Source organism: Rhododendron vialii, chromosome 12a (genome assembly GCF_030253575.1).
Source record: "Rhododendron vialii isolate Sample 1 chromosome 12a, ASM3025357v1".
NCBI classification, from domain to species: Eukaryota; Viridiplantae; Streptophyta; class Magnoliopsida; order Ericales; family Ericaceae; genus Rhododendron; species Rhododendron vialii.
Window position 1 is genome coordinate 21,195,052 of NC_080568.1, and position 25,109 is coordinate 21,220,160.

At 37.0% G+C, this 25,109-nt stretch overlaps 1 protein-coding gene across 2 annotated transcripts; it reads right to left on the reverse strand.

Annotated features, from left to right (window-relative positions):
- Positions 1-1,407: 1,407 nt before the first annotated feature.
- LOC131310144 (alpha-glucan water dikinase, chloroplastic-like) lies at positions 1,408-16,620 on the reverse strand. Of its 2 annotated transcripts, none has more exons than XM_058336990.1 (34): positions 16,466-16,620; positions 15,953-16,241; positions 14,857-14,901; positions 14,621-14,730; positions 14,457-14,535; positions 14,277-14,368; positions 14,001-14,154; positions 12,334-12,558; positions 11,831-12,178; positions 11,635-11,742; positions 11,429-11,494; positions 11,170-11,310; positions 10,960-11,048; positions 10,065-10,199; positions 9,599-9,761; positions 9,419-9,508; positions 9,156-9,341; positions 8,306-8,368; positions 8,162-8,224; positions 8,007-8,066; positions 7,769-7,921; positions 7,525-7,608; positions 6,610-6,786; positions 6,421-6,527; positions 5,679-5,892; positions 5,493-5,596; positions 4,815-4,947; positions 4,507-4,632; positions 4,061-4,168; positions 3,691-3,789; positions 3,159-3,332; positions 2,334-2,426; positions 2,012-2,127; positions 1,408-1,907 (listed from the first exon to the last, which is right to left on the reverse strand). In XM_058336990.1, exons 2-34 carry the CDS (start codon positions 16,223-16,225, stop codon positions 1,703-1,705), a joined length of 4,383 nt encoding a protein of 1,460 aa, XP_058192973.1. In that variant the 5' UTR covers positions 16,226-16,241; positions 16,466-16,620; the 3' UTR covers positions 1,408-1,702. The 2 variants fall into 2 exon arrangements, with proteins under 2 accessions (XP_058192973.1, XP_058192972.1); XM_058336989.1 differs by having other exon boundaries at positions 11,399-11,494.
- Between the last annotated feature and the right edge of the window lie 8,489 nt (positions 16,621-25,109).

Here is a 25,109-nt window from a genome sequence, read left to right on the forward strand (position 1 = left end):
ATTTTTGTCTTTATTGGCTTATTTTTGCCTTTATTTAAAAGGACTAACGGCGGACTAACAGCAGTTAGCAATTGGACCAAATTGGAACAAAATGGAAAGTATAGAGTGTAAATCGAGTCAATTACAACTATAGGGATCAAGTTGACACAAATACTTAACTACAGGGATCATTTCTGTTTTTTTCCCAATAAAAAATCACTATCCTATACAATATATGGATAGGTCGAAGGCAGCAGAATAGAAGGCTTTATTGGGTCGATTGACTAATTTCGTTCATTCAGATTTTCGCATACAGTTTTTCTTTTTTCCTTTGTTGATGGAAACTTTTGGAAGGAAAATTCTATTAACAGCATCATACGTACAACAGTATGCGGATCAAAAAAAAATAAAAAAATACGTACAAGTGTACAACAGTATGCATGACATAATTATGTGTAATCAATTTATTCCGTAGTTGTAAAATACCATTTGATTCAATAGTCAATGAAACATTGGCACATGAACATGTTGTGCATATTCTTGTGCAATATGTTGTAGTAGTATTTGTATTAGCTAGTCGTAGTACCGATGAGAAAGTTGATCAAGTGAATAGACATCAGACATGAGGACATAAATATTCCCTAACATTCTCTTTTGACGGTGAGAAAGGCCAAGAAAAGAAAAGAAAGGAATTGAGATTTCTCACCAAATTTTACCTTTTTTTTTAGACAAGTGAGAAACGAAATTGAGCAATAAAATATGTCATTTCTCTTTATTTTGCACCATTAATTATAGCATTTCTGACCACTTTTATTTATCCAAACAAGTGATGATATTCCCATTCGTTAATTTTCTGACGGGTTCTCTACTTCCAATGGAAGCACCCAGTGCATTTGCAATTGATCCAATAGACCAAATTGTAATCCACAAGATTCCAGGTACAAAAAAATAAATTCCCAAGAAATCATCTGATTTATTTACTAATTTTTTCCCCTAAAAAATTGGAGCAGGGCATCTCAGCAACCCTTTTCTTTTCATGGTTTTTTTTTTTAATCCACTTTTTCTTTTCATGTTCTTTACGTATTTTTTGGACAAGCACTACTAAATTCTTGAGATCCATAACGTTGGGAAGGAATGACCAACAAGTACCAAAAAAAAAAAAAGTGGGAAGGAATGATCAACGTCTACCGCTCGAATTAGAGCAAAGTGTGTGACAGATAGAGATGCAACCGATTCGCAAATTTATTACCATTAGTGCGCCAGAATAAGAGGCTTCTAGGCTGCCAATTGGCCGGATTCTGGTTCTCCACATTCCAAACGTCCGTGGACCGTGCCCATAGTTGTGCACTTTGGGTTTCATTTGTAGAAAATTTCATCTTCTTGATGTACAACAGTACGTGATATCACATACACCAGAAAATAGCCGTCTTTGAAAACACATTTTACGAATTAAGTTCATCAATAATACAACCGCATACAAACACTCACACACACACTCTCAAAGGGAGTGGGTGTTATCTCATCCAGTTATTCAACTGTCAACTATGTTCTCATTTCTCATTTGGCTATTCGTCTCTCTCTCTCTCTCTCTCTCTCTCTCTCTCTCTCTCTCTCTCTCTCTCTCTCATTTTTCTTCTTTCTTTATCTCCTGTGACTACGGTATTCGGGTAACTTTCCCCTACGTTATTTGTGAAAATAGTGTAGAAATAGAGAAGAATCAGAGTTACATCTGAGGTCTTGTTTGGACAACGTAGATTTTCCCATCTCTGACGACACCTTCGATGTCCTGAGGAGATCCATATAGCTCCTCAATTGCACTTCCAGCACGGGCAATGCTTGAGAGGATTGATTGCCGAAACTTAGCATCCATTATCAATGGGTCTGACGAATAATCAAGCACAACTTTTTCTTCTTCATCCATTGGGACGCTGCCAAAAGAGAGAAGGAAAAGTAGAGTTTGAGAACATATCGTCCACAAATTAAATTTAACGGAATATGGTTTTCATATACATTGCTGTTCACATAATTTTACCTATCGTAAAGTCCCGCTCCAGCATAACCTTCAAGATCTTCACCATTGGAATCAGACCGGAAGATGATTGACCGTCTTATGAAAAGGCCAATGGGTTTGCTCGGGTAACCCAATACCTGAAAATGTTCAGACACGTTACATGAGGTGTGATTCAATGAACAATAGGCGCGGGAGAGATTTTACCGATTAAGAAGAGCATCACAATTGAATAATATTATCTAACAAGAAGATTCTCATTGCAACGAATTTGCTTGGTGATGACAATAGAGAAAATTAGAAAGCAAACAAATCGCATTTTCTATAATAACGAAAAATTACTCACTTGAGGAGAGTTGAGATCACTCTTCTTGCACACAAAACTCAAAGCACGACCTGGATAGGCTCCAACTAATGTTTCCCCAAGGCCCTTCACCACCTGTGCCAAAGTAGAAACATGGATGAACCGCATTCTCTCAACTAGTCACTTGTGATAGTAATAAAAGAACAAAGGGCAAAGAATGTGTTAATCATAGAATAGAGCATCTCTATAAAAAAATCAACTCAATCAGACATTAACAACTCAATGATCTAATTCTTGTTACAATGAATGATAAATTTAAATTTGAAATTTAACTTCATAAAAAATTCGATTCGACCATGAAGTTATCATTTTTTGATCGACTTGAATTTTAGTATGGATGTAGTACTCGTCAAACTCTCAATATCAACATTTGGATCCAATTTTTAGCACACGGGATGGATTGGTTAGATTTAAGGAAGAAGAAGAATCAAGGGAGAAGGTAAGGGCATATCGGATAATGTGCGTCCGTAACACTTGACGTTATTATGGACGGAATTGGGTGTTATGTGTACACTTCACAAACCACAGGGGTATTATGCACACACTTTTGAACCATAGGGGGTGTATCCGCACATGACCCAAACCACATGGGGCCAGTGTGGAACTTTGCCCAAGAACAAGAAGAAAAATCTCCACGAGCTGAAGCAGATCAGTTGGCTTATGGATCAAACAGCAATAAACAAATTAAGCTTTTGATCTTAACGACAGGGACGACATGATTTGCCTTGCCCGATGGGAATAGATACCCCACATGCATACCAAGGAGAGAGGGGTAGAAAAAGTACTACGTATAACCACAAAGATTACCTCAACATATATCTCTGATGAGTCTTCTGAAGATGGATTTGTAGTGTGGATGACAAATGCATAATCAGCATTTATGATTTCCTGAACCAGGACAGCCATGCAAAGGTAGTCGTGATCTAACTTCACTTTTCTTGTACTTAAGTATGCTCTCTCATTCCACTTTGAAGCCCACACCTATAAAATCAAGATAAACATTTTGACTTCTTCAGCGGAACGAGCATAGAAATATTTTTGTAAAGAAATTCAGAGAGATAAGTTCGCACTAAGCACAAGCCTCCCAATGACTTTGTCGATTAACTTCAAAGTTTCATGCAATGTTAACGAAAATAAACCAGAAATAAAGATCTCTGAAGGCCCAACTATACTTTTCCTCAATATTACATGAAAGCAAAGGATGCGATCACAGATCCTTCGGGACAAGTTCTTAGTTGTAGAGAGAAGCAAGGTACTGCCTCGCTTTACGAAGGATATGTAGGACATGAATCTTAGGTGATAACGTAATACTTTTCTTTCAAGGATGATTCATTCTTACTTTCTTTATAGCCACCCATGCTTGCTCCCATCTCTGCTGACCTTCATCTCCAGGCCAAGGCATGCCAGAACTCTGCATCTTGTTTTTCAGTTCTTGTACCTGAAATAACACTTGAATAAGGTTTCACCTTAAGTTGGAAAAATTGTACAATAAAGCTCCCATGCAGTTGGTGCTCTTCCTCTGTTGGTTCGTGAGCACATCCAACAGAACACAGCAGAACCATAAGAAGAGTAAATTATACCCTTTTGTCAATTCTGCAAATATTAACAGGTATTTCTGTCCTCACAGTTTTGTGAAGCCTATAAGTAGAAAGATAACAGAAAAGAGGAATGGAAAGCAGCACTCAACACAACTTGTAATAGGGACATACCAACTGGGATGGTGCCACAAGCTCCAAGACTGTCTTACGGATCTCCCCGAGGGCACTGACATCTCCTTCTAACTTCTTCTTCAAGAACTGCAACTTTTCTGCCACTTTCTGTCAGTTAAATACAAGGCGATGTCTATCAAAACAATACAGAAACATTAATGTGAAAGAAAGAATAGGAAAATCAAAATTGCAACATCAAAGATATTCCAAAAAAAAAAACCCGACAACTTAAGCTGCAGAATACACCTTGCAAGGACATCCTTTTATCATCGACATCACCCGTGAAATTGAAAAGGTGAGTTCAGAAATTCAATAATTTAGTGCAACAATAACACTCATGAGGGTTCCCCTATTATTTACGATGCTGCAAAATTTTACAAGTTAATGATGCACAGAGTACTGTCTCAAATTACAAACTGCATTGAAAGTTTTTGAGATTCGAAAACCTGATTTAAATCATCTGAAAGAACTTTCTCGAAAACTCCAAACGGTAGAGCAACTGAGGTAGGAATCCCAACCCAAGATGGCACTTTTCCTTTTAGATATGCGATATTACGTGACTTAGCTCCAACCTGTGAAAATCAACAATCTATAAGTGACATAGACTACAATGATCTGATTTAATCTTAAACAGAATCCATGTAACCTTTGCATATGGTTCTATACGATTTAGTATTTACTAGAAAAAAGATATAAAAAAAAAACGAGGAACAAGAGAAAACTAGGAAAAACATAGAAATTGGAAGATCCTAACCATTTCATTCGTGAACTCCTCCGATGATATGGCGTATTTACCACCAAACTTCTTTCTGACCAGTTTTAAAGAGGGCAAAGGGCCTTCTTTGAAGTTAGCTGAACTTGAACTTGTTAAGTTACCCTCCACCTTGCTGAGATCATCCACAAGGAAAGAAATTTTAATATTGGGCACCTTGTGCAAACTTATCAACAAAAGGGGCTCCACGGGAATTGTGGAACTTGAGTGGAGTGATGAATTTTCAACTTGTTCATAATATGAACGAAAAATAGAGATTATTACGAAAAAATTATAAAAAAAAAGAGGAAAAAAGCACAACAATTTCCTTTTGCAGTAATGAGAAGCCGTAAATTCTTGGCAATACTTTCATGGATGTTGGTACCTATACAAAAAGTTTGTCCACACAGACAAATCATGCACACATTGTGCACAGATTTTGGTGTGGGGCCCATCACGGTTCCACACATACAATCTGAGCCGTTCATTAAATGTAAAACATTTTTTCAAGGGTTCCCTAAAAAAATCAGCTTAATCCGATACCTATAAATGCTCAATCCAATCGTCACTTTTCATTCAGATTTCATTTAATGAACGGCTCGGATCGTTTGTGTAGAACCTGTGATTGGCCCACAACAAAATCTCTGCATTATTTGTCTGTGTGGGTAGCAGCTCTCTTACCTATACACTACATCTGCAGATGTTGGTTTTAGTTGCAACAGCTTCCCTTCATTTGCTTGAAGGTCAGCCAAGATATTGGGATCAAAGCATGTAGCAAAGCAGACCTGGCAACAATGGGAAAAATAATGATACCAGAAAATATCTAAAGAGAAACAACAAATAATTACAAAACCAATGTGATTTAACCTTGCAATTTCTTGCTCGCACAGAAACATGAGATAGGACATCTGGCATGTCAGGGGTCAGCACGGCAACTGCACCATCTGGAATTTCCTCCTCTCCTTTTACAGATTTAGCCACCAAAATTGTAGGTCGTGCGTATGATTTATTCTGGACAGCAAGCAACTCATCTACAACTACTACATATCCAACAGCTTCAACAGGACTGATAACCTGCCAACTGTATCAGGCAAGGCCAAGTTGGTTGATACTATAGTACATACAAATTTTTAGTCTTACAGAATTAGGATATTATGTGCTTGAGCTTCATAGTAGAATAGTTTACCGTAAAAGCTAAACTTGGCGGGGTCTACAACTAATCCGATGATACGTGCGGACCATGATGCACGGACACGGACACGGCGGGGACACACCACGCATATATTTATTTATTTATACATTTAAGTAATAACAGTTTGACCCCCAAATATTTGTTTAAATTTATAGTTTGACCCCCAAATTTTAAAAAAAAATTAGACCCCTGCCATGTCCCCATCGGTGTCCCCCATGTTTCCCTCAAAAAATTTAATTAAATTATTGAACACGCCATGTAGCCTGTCAGACACGTGTCCCACGCGTGTCCCCATGTCCAGACACTGCGACACTTCAACCTCTAGAGGTGTCAGTGCTTCATAGCGTGCGGTTGCACAAAAAATGCACTATGTCATTGAGCGTTAAAAATATTACGCCAGTTAGAGCTTGGACCGACCTTCCCAAATTAGCAGTTTCACGAAGAATAGGATCAAGTCGATTAAGAAGCGAGGATAGGGAAGCGGCTGATCCAGCACGAATAATTTCTTCTGTGAAGATATTCACCTGCATTAAGCAATTATAGTTTTTGAATAACAATTATATACAACGAGATAAATTAGTTTATATTGTCGCATAATCAACATACAGCCCATTGATCCACTCCAAGCCGTGATCCAAGATACTGAGCAGATGGTTGCAATAAATGATGGTACCACTCTGCCTTGTTTGCAAGTGCAAGTCGGCTTCTGTCAAGCACTGATTTTGCATGCAATGCCCAATGACTTTCCCCATTCTTTAACATGCTCAGAGCTTGATTCCATCCCTTCATACACATCAACATGTTGTAAGAGTTTGCCATATTGCTATGTTTTGCATGATGCGACACAGATTAATGAATTTTAGACCTCCCCTAATTCATTGTGTTCATAATGAGAATGATGCGACTGGACACTGATAACAAATGACTGGTCTTTCTTAATGAGCCTGCAAAGCTAAAAATTTTAAGAGGATACCATAACTAAGTCAAACCTCGCCGCTCCAGAAAAGCAAGCACAATTGGACAAAATATGAAAGCTCTTGGAAGTCCGATCATGACTGAAAGGACACTGTGTAACACCCAAAGCAATTGATGGTAAATAGAAACGGGCAGACAAGTGCACGACATTCCTCCAATGTGGCGTCTGGGAAGGTAGATGCATGCAGCCCATGCAGAGAGGCTGTTTCTGCGTTCCAGTTCACAATGGGGCAACCATACTACTGTTGCGATGGATATTTAACAGATTACTTTAAACAGCAATCCGTTCCAGTAGAAATAACGGTACATAAAGAAATTCTGCACTAAGTAGACATTATTCGAGCTACCAGCATGTAATACTTTTTGGTAATTGGGTAGAAGGGGGTCTGTTCTCTGAACATGTGAACATGCCTACAATGAAGATGAAGTGTTGTAACTACATACAGTTGTTCCCAATTTATGTCGAGATTTAATGAGGATCTTTCGATACAGTATACCTACTAAAGAATGGGCAGCAGTAAACAACTTAATCAAGTCACTGGTTACCTTTAAGCAATAGAGGAGATCCTCGTTCTCATCTGAAGAAAGTGCAAGGTTTTCAAGAACAAGAGTGATGAAATATATAATTTTCTGCAATTTCATGAATTAGCTTATCAAAAACCTGTGTCCAACAATGAAAGTAAACCAAACCACAGTGGTAAAGAGAGATGAGAAATGGTCAGTCAAAAGAAAAGGGCAGTTATATAGCTGATGAGGTAGTAGAAATAGATATGCTGGCAACAGTACATACCTCTGGTTTAGCTCTATTCAACTCCTCATACCCCCTTTCAACTGCTGTTCTGATACTAGAATCAAGTGCAATGTCCAAAAACAGAAGATCCCTAAGACGATCATTTGGTTTAAAAAGCAATGGCCTAATTTCTTCGCGGGCTTCTAGCAATCCCTGAATTTAAGAATCTCATGTAAACATATATCTCAATCACAATCATAATAGTGTAAACCCAAGCCTGCCGAAAAAGCAACCGTACCTCAAGAAGGGCTTCTACATTTTTGTCTTCAACATGTTCTAGCACAAATTGGAGCAATTCCTGTATGAAGGATTGGTCAAATTCACATGGAACCGGATTTTACACATGCGGGTGACATCATAAAGGCTTCTTAAATAGAGTAGCCTAAGTAGTACCGGAAACCCAGATGGCAAGCCTGATATAGGATTTATCTGTACCCCTACCATGAAGCCTTGTCCCTGAGAAAATTAAGGTTGTCATCAACTGATTGAGAAGATCAACATGTTGAGCAACATAACCCATGCAGTTACTGAGTATACCTCAGCCCTGTAGCCCATGCAATTCGAAATAGCAGACTCCAAATCTGCACCTGAATGAACTGCCTGCATTTTAGATAAAGATTGGACTGTGGTTGAGATCATCTCAATGGTCAGAAGCAAAGTCTCTCCCTTAACAGTACCATTTTCATCACGATTAAAGGCACATATATATTCTGTTACATATCTCACATGTCTCTCCTGAAGTCACATCAATACCTTCTGGATGCAAACTACCAGCAAGAGATAAATGCATATATCAACAGACGGATTGCAGATAGGTGCATAGTTCAGATAACTTTGTGTTGGGATTTGTCCCACATCGGTTAATTATCTCCTCCAAAACTAGTATATGAGCCTGGGCGGCCTCTCCACTCTTTGCCAATTGGTTTGGAGTTGGATGCTTTAACATGGTATCAAAGCTACGCTTTCGGAGGCTTTTCCCCTTTGTTTGTGCCATAGTTGCACTTTGTTTCATTGTGATCCGTGTGTTCCGGATCCATTGTTGACCTCTCCACAAGCGAATCAGGGGTCGCACGTGCGGGGGAGTGTTGGGATTTGTCCCACATCGGTTAATTATCTCCTCCAAAACTAGTATATGAGCCTGGGCGGCCTCTCCACTCTTTGCCAATTGGTTTGGAGTTGGATGCTTTAACACTTTGCGTGCTTCAAACCTCCATAGATGTCTTCACATATAAGTAGAAGTGCATGTTTCAAAACCCCATTCCAATAATCTTCTCTTACCAGTCATTACAATTTCACTTACCAGAGTAGAGTTTTAATTCCATATGGAGATATTGGTGCGACTTAGATAACAAGTAAAGCACTGACCAGAGAAGTTTAAGGAGCCAACCTTCAATGTTCTCATGTAATTTCCTAGATCACGCAAAAGACTGTCCTTTTGATCCCTTCTGAATTTTGGTTCAGAATGGATTCCACGATCATAACTCAGAAGGCGTTCTTTTGTTATTCCGTTCTTCTTAAGGGTTTTCCAATAAACACTGACGTCAAAGTCACTTTTGATATAATCAATTAGTGCCTGCAAGAACATTCAACGAGACAAATTTGAGTAATGTAAATTACAGGAAAATTCCGTCAATATTTGCGTTCTTGTACCTGGCATATGACAACATCATCCGGGCTTGTATTATTATGTAGCTTCTGATGCCATTCCTCCATCATTCCACCTTTGCAATCGTTATTTCTCTGCGATCAACACATAAATAGTACTACAACTCCAACACCATGAAAGAGCAAAAAATAATGAGTTAAATAAAGATGTGCGTATGAAATTACCTGGATAACCAGAATTTCATCTCGGATTCTCTGCCCCACATCCCCTTCGCCTCCACGGCCAACAGTAGACAAAATCATTCGCAAAAGCTCCCGATGTTGTGGATGAGTGCCATAAACCCTCTGGAGCAGGTCTGTAAGTCTATCCTGAGCTCTACTTATTTCTCTGAACAACCGAAGGCACAAAAAGCACAGCCACATTCAGAGAGTGAGGGTATGTGGTAACACTTCCAATTAGAGGATGGAGATGCATGCAGAAGCTAACAACTTTGTTCAGTGCAGATGAGTATTTAATTGACAAAATACTGTACTACAAACAAGCAAAGTTTGTTTATGGATAATCCACAATGGTCAGCAGTTAATTTGACCAACTACTAATAAAGTGAACGTGATATCTGGAAGCTGTAGGAGTCCAAATGAAAGATTAAAGCTTTGAGATGCCTGAAGGGATTATATGTAACAGTTATACCGTGGCTTCACATTGTAGTTTTTATTCCATATGAGCTGCCTTGTAGCCATAAACCTCATCCACACCAGAATTCCAGCAAAGCCAAGTTCACCAGCATCTTTGGCTTCATCTACCAAGTCCGCTGCGATATTGAATCTGAGAGGAAAACACACTTACAGCTTCAGTACCAATGAACCACATAAAAACCCCAAACATGTTTCAGAAACTAAAACAAATAATGTTAGTTCAGGGACTTCAGGCAGAGATGTACTGACAGAGTGACAGGCAGGTCATTGTGAGCCCAATCAAGACAAGTTAAAACTTACAAGCATAAATTACCTGAATGATGCCACTAGAAGAATAAGGCATATTACAAGATCATAACTAGATTTAAAGGAGCTTAGCTACCCCATGGGTATTTGCTCCCACCTTAGGCATTTCTTGCACATATGTAAGGTATGGCCCCAATAAACTCTAAAAGCATAATTTTCACGGATGGGATAGTCTGAAACCAAAGAGGACCGATATAAGGATGATAACGCTCACTCCACCAACACATTTACAAAAGCATGGCTCACAACACGGAGTAACATAATGAGCACATCAACAGCAAAGATGCAAAATAAGAGAAACACAAAGATTTAAGGGCACCCAAGCACTCCTTTACCACTTCTGTGTTCCTAGAAGCAATACGCTCACAAAAAAAGGACATGTTATATCCATATCAACAGTAAAGCCAAAACTCATTTCCTGAAGCCTTCTGCTGCAGTGGAAACTAAGCATTTCATGTAGTTCACCTAAGATACCACAAGGTGAGGGAAACCTTGAATTCCTAACACGTGGATAAGTAAAATAACAAAAAAAAATTGCAATGTAAATGCTAAAAGGACTACTGAAAGTAGGTCGAGATTCTGACCGGTGCATAAAGGATTTTTGTGCCTCACTTTCCCTTTCGGCTATTTTATCCAACAATTTCTTTGCAGTACCTCGGCCATCACCAGCATCCTTTCAGTAAAAATGCCTAGTCAATACATCTGGAATGTGTTGTGGGATGAAGAAAACCACAACTAAAAATTTAGATAACAATATAACAGTCTATCCTTCTAGGGATAAAACAGAGAGCAACCTTCTGGGCCTGCTTGGGTTCAGCACTGAATTCAACATAAAAGTCTGAACGGTCATTTTTTATCCACTTCCCATCAGATAAGAGGACAAATGGCATCCCCACAAAACCATCATCTTCAATTTCAATTTCTAAGGATTGGACCTGAAATTTAACATCAGAATGAGCTTGTGCATAAATCTAGTCGAAAATTAGATCACGCATGTATCCAATCAAATTTCTCTTGGCACACCTTGCAAGTTTGATCGTCGGAAATGCTTACAAATTGTGTTTCACAGGCTTTGTCTAGGGAGGCAGAACCAGGGGGCAAGATAGTTGGAGGTGGCACCTGCAAAAAACATAGATCTTTACAGTTAATTAACAGAAAGGTTGCACAACTAGGGCAGAGTAGAAAGAATTATTTACACTCAAATAACCCAATAAGCTCTGAGATAACAATGTTCATGGCAAAAAAATTCTAATTCTTACTAGCCATTCTCCGGGTTGTTTCGATAAAGCCCAGTGAAGGGTAACTGGCTCTTTTATATCTGTAGCCAATTGAACTTTTGTCTTACCAGCAGTCTTCATCACAAGTACCTTCCAGAAGTACAGGGCGAAAAGTATTAGACGTACTGCAAAAACTAAAATGCACTACAGAGATATAAATAGCACATCATAATCTCACCAGAAGTTCCTTATCAGCAAGCCTGAAAATTTTCTTGTTTGTAATAGGACCACCACCTTGTTCTTGCTTTTCCTGGGCAAAACGCTCAATCGTAGACAAGACTTTTGGTTTGACTGAGACGGGTGAGATCTTTTCCTCCACAAGTCCACTCGAGTGCTTATTGAGAAGCTCCATTAAATCCCGCTTCTTGCGCTGAATCCTTTCAACAGTAAAATACTTCTTCTTTTCTCGTTGCTTTGTAACCTTAGTTTGTATCTCTCCTTTTGTAATCTTCTTCCGTATTCCATCGATAGAAGTACCATTATCTAGTTCAATTTGCAACTCTTTTCTTGCTTCTTCAAATTCTTTCTGTCAATAAAAAACTCCACGTACTAAAATTCAATGCACAATGACAAAAAAACTGGCCTACTTAGAGCTGGGCCACTTTATCAAAAAAATATTGGACATTATGGGGAAAATAAATATATAAAAACACAAAAGTTTAAGAGAGATTCATGATTTACAAGTTGCTGATCCGGGGAATAATTAGGTTTTCCTGCTTTCTCCCATCTTATATAAGCTTGAATTTGAACAAGATCTTCAGTTATTTGGCTCTTTGTTTCAGAAAGAAGCCGCTCCTTACTTTCACTTGTATTGTTTTTGTTTGTTAGCCTTACTCGAAGGTCCTGAATGGAGGTGCCCCTTGCAACTTCCTCCATTAACTCTTGTCGAGCTGCTTCATATTCCTCCTACAATAAGTAAAAGGAAATTATGGGTGACAAGAGGAGGTCTTAGTCCACAAAAAGTCAACAACATATAATCTTTGTCAAAGTATTGCAAATAAAAAAGCTTATTATAATGGGATCATTAAAGAAGATTCTCATCAAAGGACCTCACCTAGCTCTAAACCCCCTTTCATCAGATGCTCTGTAACCTCCAACACACTAACAGAAGATAAGCGGTAGGGGGAAGGTTAGCCAGTTAAAACAATCAGAGAGGACAAGCTGCAAGCTGTGTTTCCCAATAGGGCACAACACAATAAACGATCTGAACCATGACACAACTCGATATTGAGTCTACATGACTCTAGCAACCTGTTGTTTTATGTACTATTCCCCAGAAGTGCTCTGGATGAAACTACAACTAACCTTTACGATGCTCTATTGTCACGATAACTTGCATGAAGACCTTTTTGGCCGTCGAATAATTATCCTACCAGTATGTTTTCCCCCCGTATGGCAACATGTAGACCTAACCCAATACACATATACGGCGCAATGAATTACAAGGAATGATATGAGTAGACCAGTACTTCGCAAATACAAAATTGGAAGACCTATACTTTGCCAATAGCACATATTTGCACAAAAGTCTCGTTATTGTCCAACTGTCCATCGTCCCCTTCTTCCAAATAAGAGAAAAAACAGAGAGTTGAATAAAGCTGAATTGTAATGCATCAGAATCTGCATCCCCACTCTAGCCTAAGAACTACGTATCATGAAAAGAGAATTGACTTTTGTATTTAGCAACTTCTTTTTTTCAAAAATATAATTGCTAAAAACAAAAATTAATTAAATTTTCATGTTTACAAAACTTGTGAATGCCACACTCAAGGCTCAACGCATACTCTTCCTCATACTCCGTCTTGATTCTCACCCACACTCTTCTCCGTACTCTACAGAAGATGGAAAGATGAAGCGAAGCAACAACCCTATTTGTTCAAGCCTCCATTTTGGAGATATGCTAAACATGAGAAAGCTAGAAGTTAAATTTATTGGCAATCAGGTCAAGGAAACCATTGCTTAGTAAAGCTGCATAGTTTCTCAGACGGCAACACTAATCATGCCAACATGGAATAAACAAATTATCATAAATCATATCGCAGATTTTGTCAAGCAACAGCCCTTACGTCAATGATTACTATTGGGCAACTCCACATTTCCAAATTTCTCAACACTTTCCATTTGCCCCACACCTGACTATTTCAGAAGTGTTCAGTGTAACTGTCATAGGTATGATTCATGAAAAATGTTTTAATCTTAAAGTTGAGCAGCAACCATCACGGGTGCAGCCATAGGACTTCACGACACAGTGGCCTCTTTCAGACGAAAGAACAAGAAACATAATTGCTATCAATATTCAAATTGACAATACTAAAGTAATCCGTTCATAACAGTTGTTACTGACTTGCCTTCTCTTGTTCAGGAGTGTACATTGGTTTACCCTTCCTCTCCCATCTTATGTATGCTTGAATCTGTACAAGATCTTCAGGAACTGAAATAGGTTGAATCAACTTGTTTCTCACCGGCAACTTAACATGGAAATTCCCACCATCATTTTTGAACCTTGCAAAAAAAGAATGAAGTAGTGGAAAAAATGACGCAACTCTTTCATTACAAAATGACTCTGCAGAAACAAAGGAGGAAAGGAACTTCATGGTTTGTATTGCACATCAAGGGAGAATTACCACTTATTGTGTTGTTCATCAAATATAACAAACTCTATAGCTTGTATTGAGGGATCATCAATCTCTAATTTCAGGAAGGAGTCCGAGCCAGTCTAAGAAGAAAAACGACTAGTAAGTACCAATGATTTAGTGTCACAGACAGCACTCAATGAATTCATTTCCACCAATAGTTTAACTTACTTTCACAAAAGGAGTTCTAAGAGCTTGGTTCTTAAATACTTTAGTTCCCTCAGGATGACGAGTGGGAAGTACCCACTTCCTGAAGAGTTGAAAAAAGGAAAAGAAATTATTTACATGTAAAGTAAAAACTCAAATTAACCCACTGGACTTACAAGTTAACTTACTCATTGATATTTTGTATTGCACCCCAGTGTAAAAGTAAGGGGCCACTACCATTTGTAACCTGGATATTTATTTGTGATGTAGAACCTGGAGTAGGAGCTCTAACGTCCACCTTTACATTGAATCAATAAGCTCTTGTTAAATATATCTCACATAAAAAAGATTTGGGTACTTGAATTCATCCAAACTCAACAACTTTCTAGGTCAGCGACAATTTAAAAGGGCAAAGTATAAACACCTGCAATGTAATATTTCCTTCAAGGTTGAACTTTCCTGTAAGTTGCTAGAAGAGAAGGGAAAGAAAAACAGTCAAAAGTACCACATCAAAACTAGTACCTAAAAGAAGCATCATAACAAATTTGGACACAACCATGATAACTTTTCTCACCATAAATTTATTAGCAGTAAACAACAATAGGTAGCTTTCATTAAATTTCATAGGGTAGTTATTTTCACCCTCCCTTTTTCGATAATTGCACTCCATTTTTTGTCCTTTAGTGAACAATTTGTGTATTTTTTTCACAAGTGGAGTGCTTTTAATCAAAAAAAGGAGTGTTGAAATCATTTCCCCAATTTTAATTTAAGTTTTATTTGAATACTTTTAGCCCAATACATTATGAACACCAACTAGTCTAGGTAACCAATAATTGAACAACTAATACATTATGCCAAACAAAGCCCACACTCATTATGAAAAAACGTATAATAATTAAGGGGGGGAAAGTTCAAGTGAGATCAATACTGTGCTCTGCCTTCTCCCTCAACGACGATTGACTCCATGTCCATTGCCTACAGTCTAAAATGTCCCTAACTTAATATTCATACATCAACTCTTTTTTTTTATTTAGTTTATGGAAATATAGACAAATTTCTATAAAGAAATCTAACTACGCTTTAAGATTCATCTTTCACGAAAACTTTTGTTATAATAGCCAATGGTCAAAGATTCTTTTAAACTAAAACCTGTTGGCTTGAAGAATCTTCATTTCCATCTAGAACTACGACAAAAATCTTGTTACATTATATTGAGAAGAGAATATCTCAAAAAGGTCCATGTCAACATATTCACCACAATTTTCCTTCAAATAATAATAGTGGGTTTATCCGCCGCAGTGACCCTCCTTGGCTAATAACTCTAGGAAGGATAACTGCAAAATCCGTGCTATTTTATGTTTTCCGATCGCAACATTCATACTATCATATCAAAAAATTTGGTGCGTATCGTTTGTTAATAGAGCTAGTCAAATTAAAGTAATTTACTGAGCCGCCACTGAGATTTATCATCTAAAATTCTACAGAAAACGACCATAATACGAGTACTATAATAGTAGTACCTCAGAAGCCGGATCAGTGGCTAACACAGCTCGCGGAAAAACAGAACCAACTCGATGCGTTCCCATCGGCAACTTGACTCTCCCCACATTCAGAGAATTGCCCCAGAATTTGGTACCAGTAGGCGACTTTCGTAACCGCGAATACGCTTGAGCTTGAAATAAATTATTTCGCCCGGAAATGCAACAAGGGTTGATCTTAATAATTTGGTGCTCCAGCGCCGTCGGAGCGAGGAAACTCTGGTGAGGCAAGTTGTGCCCTATCGAACTGCTCATGTTCCGAATCTTGAATCTGAGTTAAAACATCAAGAATCAGTACGCACACTCAAAAGTACATGCAACAATATCAATACGTACCGGGGGAAATGAAAATCGAATTTAACGATTGCAGTGAATTCTTGAAAAAGAATTGGAGTCAAGTTTGAAGTTCGAAAATCTCAGGTGTAATTGCAGTGAAATGGGTACAACAAAAAGTGATCAATACAGTAAAAGGAGCTATTGATTGAGAAATTTTACCTTGATTTAGAGCTATGGTAGAGAGAAAAATAACGGATAATTGTGGAGGGAGAGGTCGGAGACAGTGAAGTGTGAATGGAAGGTGCAAAAGAGTGATTCGGCTCAAGATTTGTGTTTTTTTGTTTTTTTCCCTGAAAATAGGAAACGGAGACAGACGAAGAGTGATGAGAAGGAGAAACTGCGCTTTATCAATCAACAAGGTGAGTACGCGTGTCGTGGAGTCATACGGCCACAGATGCGCGCTGGAGCATTGGAAATGTGAGCTTCCTCGTGTGGGAGATGGAGGGAAAGGAAGCGTGGGCCCCGTGAATACCGGATTCTTTGTTGATATTTAAAGGAAGGATATATTTTTAAATATAAAGAAAGGAGGTTGGTCGGGTTCATGAAGTTCAATCATGATTCATGAGAGGGGAATGGGGACCGGGGACCCTGCCGAGCGGCACCCCTGCCGAGCGGGTGCCGAGCGGCCAATCCGGCCGTTCATCTCGGAATCAATGGCCCGAATCGAAACATTTTTTTCCTTTTCTTTTTCTTTTTTTTTAAATCCGTTCGGTACCTTTACATCCGGGCCATCCAAAACACTTTTGGACGGCCGAGATGCGCTCGGCACCGCTGCCAAGCACCTCTGCTTGGCAGCATCTCCCAATCCGGGGAATGGACGGTTCGGTTTAGATTCAGTGAATAGTTCCGGCTGCGTTCGTGATTAAAGAGTTGCTATTGGTATCGACCAATAGCATAGGGAAAATACACTGACGGTCCCGCCGGGCCATCTTCAATTATCGGAAGGTCGATCCGAGTAGTCCAAAAAAAATTTAAAAAAAACTGAGTGGGCCTTCGTGAGAATCAACGGCATCCGATTTATGTAGGTACTCGATCCAAACATTCCATTTTTTTGTACATACATGTATACACAAAAAAATGGGGTGTTTGGATCGACCACTTACGCACATCGGATGCTGTTGATTTCTGCGATAGCCCACTCGATTTTCTTTTTAAAATTTTTGGATGGCTCGGATCAGCCTTCTAGTGGTTGGAGACGACTCAACACGGCCGTCGGTACATTTCCCTTACGGTACCATCGATACCAACATCATTTTCGATGATTAAAAGAAAGAAGAAAAAAAACCTGCGTTCTTTTAAACTTACGCCCTAGAACGGGAAATAACTAAAGGTGTTCAAGAAAATCGTCCGAACCGTAAAATCAGTTCGATCCGGATAGAACCGTCCTATTTGGTCCGGTTCTGCAGTTCTACGATCAGGCTATTGTTCCAAAAAAATAAAAACTGATAATTTTGGTTCGATTACTAGTTCTCAATTTGTATAATTAAATACTATTTGAATTTGATAGGTTAATCTTTTTCTTGCTAAACTTAATTTATTTAGAGATGAAATTTCTTTTATTAGGAAAGCTTTTATTTTCTTCATTCATTTCCTATTCCAACAAATTATCTTCCTATTTTCTTTAATTTTATGAGTTCATATTTTGTGAATAAGTATTTGGATACTTATTGGATAGAATTGGAACCGAACCAAAATCGAACCGGTCTTGGGATTTGATTCTGGTTAGGTTTCATGCATATATTGATTAGGTTCTGGTTCTCAATTTTCTAGAATCGTTTAAAATGGTCCGACTACTGATTTTCTAGAGAACCGGACCAATCCGGATTATGTACACCCCTAGAAATAACCGTTCTAGAACACCTTTTTAAAAAATAAGTACTTATTTTATATTTTTAAATTCAAAATAGTGTAAATAAAAAATAATTTTTTAAATTTTTTTTTATCACTCAAAAGATCTCAATGAGATCTATCAAATAAGATCCATATTGCTAGAAAAATTATTTGCGTGAATATATTATTTGAGAGCTTGAAATTGCCTTCTTCAAAAATAAATACTTAAAACATTTTTCTTGAACAGGGACATTCCAAAAAATTACTTAAAAAATAAGGATTTATTTTCAAACTTAAAAATAATGAGTTTACGAAAATAATTTTTTAATTTTTGTTGCAAGATTTGATAGATCTCCCGAGATCTATAAAATTAGATCCATAATGCATATTTTTTTATTTCAATAAGCCTATTATTTTTAAGTTTAAAAATTACAAATAAATACTTATTTTTTAAGGGGTAATCCAGAATAAGGCATCCTAATTTAAGGGTCCATGTTTCTATTTTGGGATGTCTCAAAATAAGTGTTCAGTTTCTAAAAATATAACCATCAAAATATGCCAAGCTTCCAATTTTACCCCAAAAAAGTACACATTGATTTGACAGTTTTTTACATTCGTGTCATTTTTAGATTGACAATATTTTTCAATTTATAATATTTTTTATGATTTTAAAAATTTTGTATAGTAAAACTAATTGAGATCTATCAAACAAGATCTATATTACATATTTTTTGAGATCCATATTAAAAAATTGGTCCTGCTATTAAAACACGAAAAACACGTATTTCTGTGTATTTTTTGCAATCTTTAATACACATTCACACACTTATTATTGTCAGTCCATTGTGCTAATTTTAGAATTTTCCTTAAAAGATATAAGTGATTTTCATGCATATAATTAACTTCACAGTTTTTAAGTTTAATTTTGAAAATTTAAAGTAAAAATTTTGACTTCTTAAAATGCACGATTTTCCGTAGAGGACATTTAAATTGATACGGATGGAGTATATTTTGTAAGAAGCCAATTTCAAGCTCAAAAATAATGGACTTATTGAAATCTAAAAATATGAAATATGGATCTTGTTTGAAAGATCTTATAGAGATCTTTTTTACGGTGCAAAAAAAATCAAAAAATTATTTTTTATTTACATTATTTTTGAATTTGAAAATGTGAAATAAGTATTTATTTTTTAAGAAGGTGTTCTACAACGGGATATAAATAAGTTTGGAACCTATTTTGGTATTTTTTACTATTTGCAACTTTTTGTTTAACTTTTCAATGTAATTTTAGGGATTAATCGTTCGTCTCATCGAGAAAAATTGGAAAAGTATAAAAATATGGACCAATGTTGAAAATTTTCAAATAAAACGGTATTTAAGCTCCGAAAGACAATTGTTTGGTACTTTTTTTTTTGTCTTTAGTGAACTTTTTTTTGCTTTTTGTCATAATTTTATACTTTTTAGACTTCTCTCTTCGAGACGGATGATTAATCCAAAAAAATACCTAAATCTAACAAAAATTTTAAAAAAATGAACAAAACGCACAAAACGAAGAAATAAGTTAAATTTAGAAGAACTCAGCCTAAACATGAAAGTTGTAGCCGCAAGTGGAGTGGAGTGGAGTACAATTGGTCTCCCTTACATACTCTTATACACATGGGCAGGATTCGATCCCCTTAAGCCCTATCTCCCTCCCCCAAATCCCCTAAGATAATGTAGATTAAGATTAACGAATAACCAAAAAAAATTGTAGCCCTTTTTGTTATTATTCAAACCTCAATTTACAAATTGGAGCAACTCGTTTTTTTAGATTGTTTATATATTAAAATATATGATTAAAAAATTAAGTGATCAAGATCTTATTTTTCTGATCATATTATTTTAAAGATTCATAATTAATTTTTATCTCTAAAATTCTCACATTTAAGTATCTGCTCTTTAATTGTGATCCTATAGAGCATATACTTAATTTAAGAGCCCTAAAAATAATAATTAAGTATGACTCTTTTGAATAATATGATCAGAAAAATAAAACCGTTGCACCGATTCAAACAAATTGAAAATTATAGCACTTAATTTTTTAACCATAAGTTTTAATATATATATAAAACAGTCTAAAAAATGGGGATGGTAAATGGGGGGGGGGGGGGGGGGGGGGTGTCTATTTTAGCGCTTTTACTTGGGCGCTAGGAAATGGTCGGCCTATTCCAGTACGCATTTTTGTTTTGGGCGCTTGGAAATCCTCATTCTAGCAGCGGCGCCTAGAAAAAGCGCGGATGTAAACCTCCTAATGTAACGCTTTTTGCAAGCTTGTAGTTTATAGTGTGTGATGTTAGATGAAGATATAAATATGCGGTGTCTTACACAGAAAACTGACGGGAGACGCGGGTTCCATAGGATGGTTAGCATACTTTGTTATATGTGTAGGCCTTGTTACTTTTAGCTTAATCAAAAGGGAAATTGAATTAGAGAAACAGCTTTGGAATTATTTTGATCAACTGATGAATAACCTAATTATTTTTGTTGCTTGGGTCAGCGTCCTGACCTCTATCCAAAAATTGGGCTTTCCCTAGTTCCTCCTAGGCTCCTATTCCAAGCATCCTGAAGGGAAAATGACGGTTAATGACGTGTTTTGATAATTAATACTCGTTAAGGACATTTTTAGCATTAACAAATGCTTTTAGCATGTCCTTAGCCTGCACTAATTATCAAAACACGTCCTGAACCGTCACTTTCCCCATCCTGAATTGCCCGTCCCTTACATCAAATCATGAATTATCAGATTAAATAAATAAAATATTTTTGTGCATAATTTTGTTAATTGCTTTGCATCATATTAAATTTTTCACGAGTTCTTTAATTTGGTATTAAAAAAAAGCTTTAGAAATCATGCATAAAAGTACTTTATTTTCATATTCTTAAGATTGCACAACTTTTCCTATTAGTCCAACAACTTGGGACGGATGGAGTACCAAAAAAGAGATTCTTGCGGAAATTTTTTTCTCTGTGTGGGGAGGTGGTTATGAGTGCAAGGGCAAGGGCAAAAATGATCCAGATTTTTTTTTTATTAGGGAAAAAATGATCCAGATTAGTGGAAGGGCAAATGATACAGACCAAGCTAAGATTTAGGCATTAGCCCTTTTAAACATGCTTGGATTGGTTTAGAAAATAGAGCCCGAAAAGTTTAAGAAACATAAAATATCATATTTCCTCTATCACACCCTCGATTTTTAACATAATAATAATATAACTTTTAAAAGAAAAACCACCATGGTATACTTATAATAACCCAAAGGACTTTCTCATATTCATTTATTTCAGTACGATCAAGTTCAAAAGATTACAACAATGGCACTCGGGTCCCAAAGTTCCAAAGTTTAGACAATGATAAGTTAAATAATTACAATACTTTTAAACCAATGATTAATTGAAAATTACAATTTATGTCTTCCCAAAAGAGTTTACAAAGATATCTGAGTTGTTTCCTTGATGTTCACTTTCAAAAGGATGAGATGATATGCACGCCAAGTACTCCATGCTAATACTCTTGAGTTGTACCTGAAAGAATGATAGGTTTGAGCAAAACACATGCCCAGTAGGAAAATTTCTACAAACGTTATATGCAAATGAGGAGATTTGAACATAAAAGAATGAAGTCAAAGACAATGATAGATAATGCAATCATAGTAACTTCATGAAGGAACTTAAGGCTCAAGGGCACTTCACTTGTCATTAATCGATCTATTTGCCATCCTTTTTCGTGTCCTTATTGATCAATTCCATTTTGTACACTTCTACGGTTACTGGCTTACATTCTGGGTCTTAAGGACCCCGTACATCTCTCATTTACTTCCAACATGAGCTCAGATAGCTCTTCCTCCATTAACGTACCGAATAATGAACTTAAGAGATTTTCCGGATCTTAGGGCCCCATATACCCACAATACATTTTCGGGTGCTCATGACCCCGTACATCCAATTTGCATTTCGGGTGCTCATGACCCCGTACATCCGATTCAAGTTCCGGGTGCTCGCGACCCCGTACATCCGACTACAACCCATTCTCTATGCTTTTCAACATATGCATCTCTAAGGTTCTGATAGTATGATTACAAATATAAAGAAAATTTGATATCAATTAAACGGTCTACATACCAATTCATATTCCCATTTTTATTTCCAAACTAGTCTTCCCAACTCACTTCTCGTACTACATGGCAACAAGGGTCAGGTCCTCATATTTCGTCTTATGGTTTATCCATCCTCCTATCCAATCATTCAATCTTATCAACACTCACGTTTAGCTTAAGCATGTTCACTCCACCTATCTTAGCACCTCACATTACCACTAATAGTTAAACGAACGCACCAATAAGACATTAGGACGGTAATTCGTTAAATATGATATTTGTGTTCAACGCAACGAGAACCAACGAATGAGGATGACCAAAGGATCATTAGAGTGCGAAAGGCTATGTTTGGAAGTGGTTTAGAATAGTTAGAAGTGATCGGAAACCAAAACGGTGAAAAATGAAGCAAAACAGCAAATGCTGGAGATAAGCAACAGGTATCGATACCTAACACAAAGGTATCGATACCATTTGGTCAAAAATGGTTCCAGACGCAAGGGTATCGATAACAAGTGATTTTCTAGGTTTTGGAACTCAAAGGTATCGATAACAAAGGCTGTTCGAGTAGATTTTCTACACATTTTCATAGATTTCTCAACAATAACAACATCAACAATAATAACCACGGTCAATGGCACGATTTCATGCACAAAACCAATTCAAGAATAAATAAAGAGTGAGAGAAATCTCTACCTCAAACTTGGTGAATGAGCTCCAAACGAGAGATCGGGCCTCGGCCTCCAAAATCAACCCCGAGCCAAATACGGCACACCGAGCTTCTACCGACGCGATTCGAGCTTCAATACGCGAAGAAGTGAAGGATTTAAGGTTGGTTGATGAAGGATTGAAGTTGATTTGTTGGGTTTTGAATGAGAATGAGAGAGAGAGAGGGTCGGGAGATGGAGAGAGAGAATGGAGTTGGGATTTTTTTTATCCCCTGCTCCTACACACACCTATATATACTCCCACACACACACAACTCACACTAGCACTCCCCCCACTAACAATCCTTTCATATTGACCCCAAATCGCATAAACACATATTTCACATTTTCCTCAATTTTTAATACTAATAAACCTTTAAATAATTTCCAAAATTACGGGTCCTTGCACCCTCAGTCTCCTTTTTAGTACTTCCTATAAAAAGACGTGCAATTTTATTTAAATATGAGGTCACGATTATCATGTTGACATAATATTGTCGAGGTCGTTGCTATCAAACTAATAAAAATTTAACTCTTTTAGCTAGAGTGGAATTCATACCCAGACAAATCTAAATCAAACGCTAATTTATCCTTTGCAAGTAGGGTTGCGCACAGTTCGGATCAGATTGGATCCCTATGAATCCAATCATAATTTGCGAGTCACGATTTTTAGAAAATACAATCCATATCACGGTCCAGTTTCAATACAATCCATGAGTTATGGATCGGTCCTGATTCTATCCACGGATTACATCAACCAAACTTTGTTACTTGGATTTTTCAGATTCCAATAAAGCTAAATCTGCATACATTAGTAACATTATAGCAACTAAAAAGGAAAATGAAAAAATAGCAGCAAGCCAGCAACAACCAAACTACCTAGTTTATCCAGATTTTAGGTTCTAAGCAATTGCATTACACCCAATATTTCAGTCCACTTTCCAGGTTCCAAACTTCCAACTATCCAAGGCCCCCCACACAACCACCACCACCACCACCCCCCACCCCCCCTAAAAAAAAAAAGTATTATCCAAGCATTAAATCAAAGTAAACAAGTCCGAACATTATCCATGGGTCACATTCCAAAGAAAAAAAACAGCAAAGTAGTTTTTTTTAAAAAAAAAGTAGATCTTCCATTTTGTAGAGCATGAAACTCACTCTGAAATTGGATTAAGAGAAATCTTTTGTGAGCTACAATGGTGATTATTATTATTTGCTATATATTACATTATTTATTTATTTTTTCTTTTGTAAATATATCACGGTCTAGTTCGGTTAATCAACGGTTTCAAAATGAAAATTCGTGGGCCAATCCGTATCTCACGATTTTTTAATTTTAGAATCCGTGTCTGGACCATTAATCTACGGACAAAATTCAAAAGGTACGAATCAGTTCGATCCGGACCAATTTCATGATTCATCGGATTTTTTGTGCAATCCTATTTACACGAATTCTATATCAGTTGCATTGTGGTGTTCATAACTACAGTACTAAATTAATTTTTGGTTGAATGACTACACAAATTCGACATAAGGTAGCAAAGTTGCGTTTTTTGTGGTCCCGTGGGTCAAGTATTTTCCCAGAGTCTATTTCTTGTCTCTTTTCTCTTATCACCTCCATGTTTCAGACTAAATTGTACCTCTAGAGAATTTTCAACCAAACAATTTTTAGTTTATATAGTATTTGGTGTAAGAATTTTTTTGATACATTTTCGTTACTGCTAAACTAAAATTCTGAACCTACCCTTGATTGCATAAATATGGTTTGATTGTAATATGGTTTGGTAACTCGAAGTTTAACATTTTAAACCAATTTAAAGGGTTAGATACACGAGTGTGTGGGTTTTTGGCTCCGTTAGAGAAGTTTTTTGTATTCTTGAAACTGTCAGTTTGAAAAGTTAAGTAGGATGCATATAAGGTTGGCATCGTTGTTAAGGTGACGTTTTCGCTAAGCTAGAAGTATGAACAACTTCTTGTCACTAATTACTTTGCAGTCAAGTAATTTTCACTAAACTATATGTAGACAATTTTGTCGTACTACTTTGGGCCTTGGAGGAAGAAATAACTTAACTTAGGGAGTGTTTCCCCTAACTAAAGGTTGTGGACTATAATTTTTTTGTTTTGTCCTTATTCAAAAAA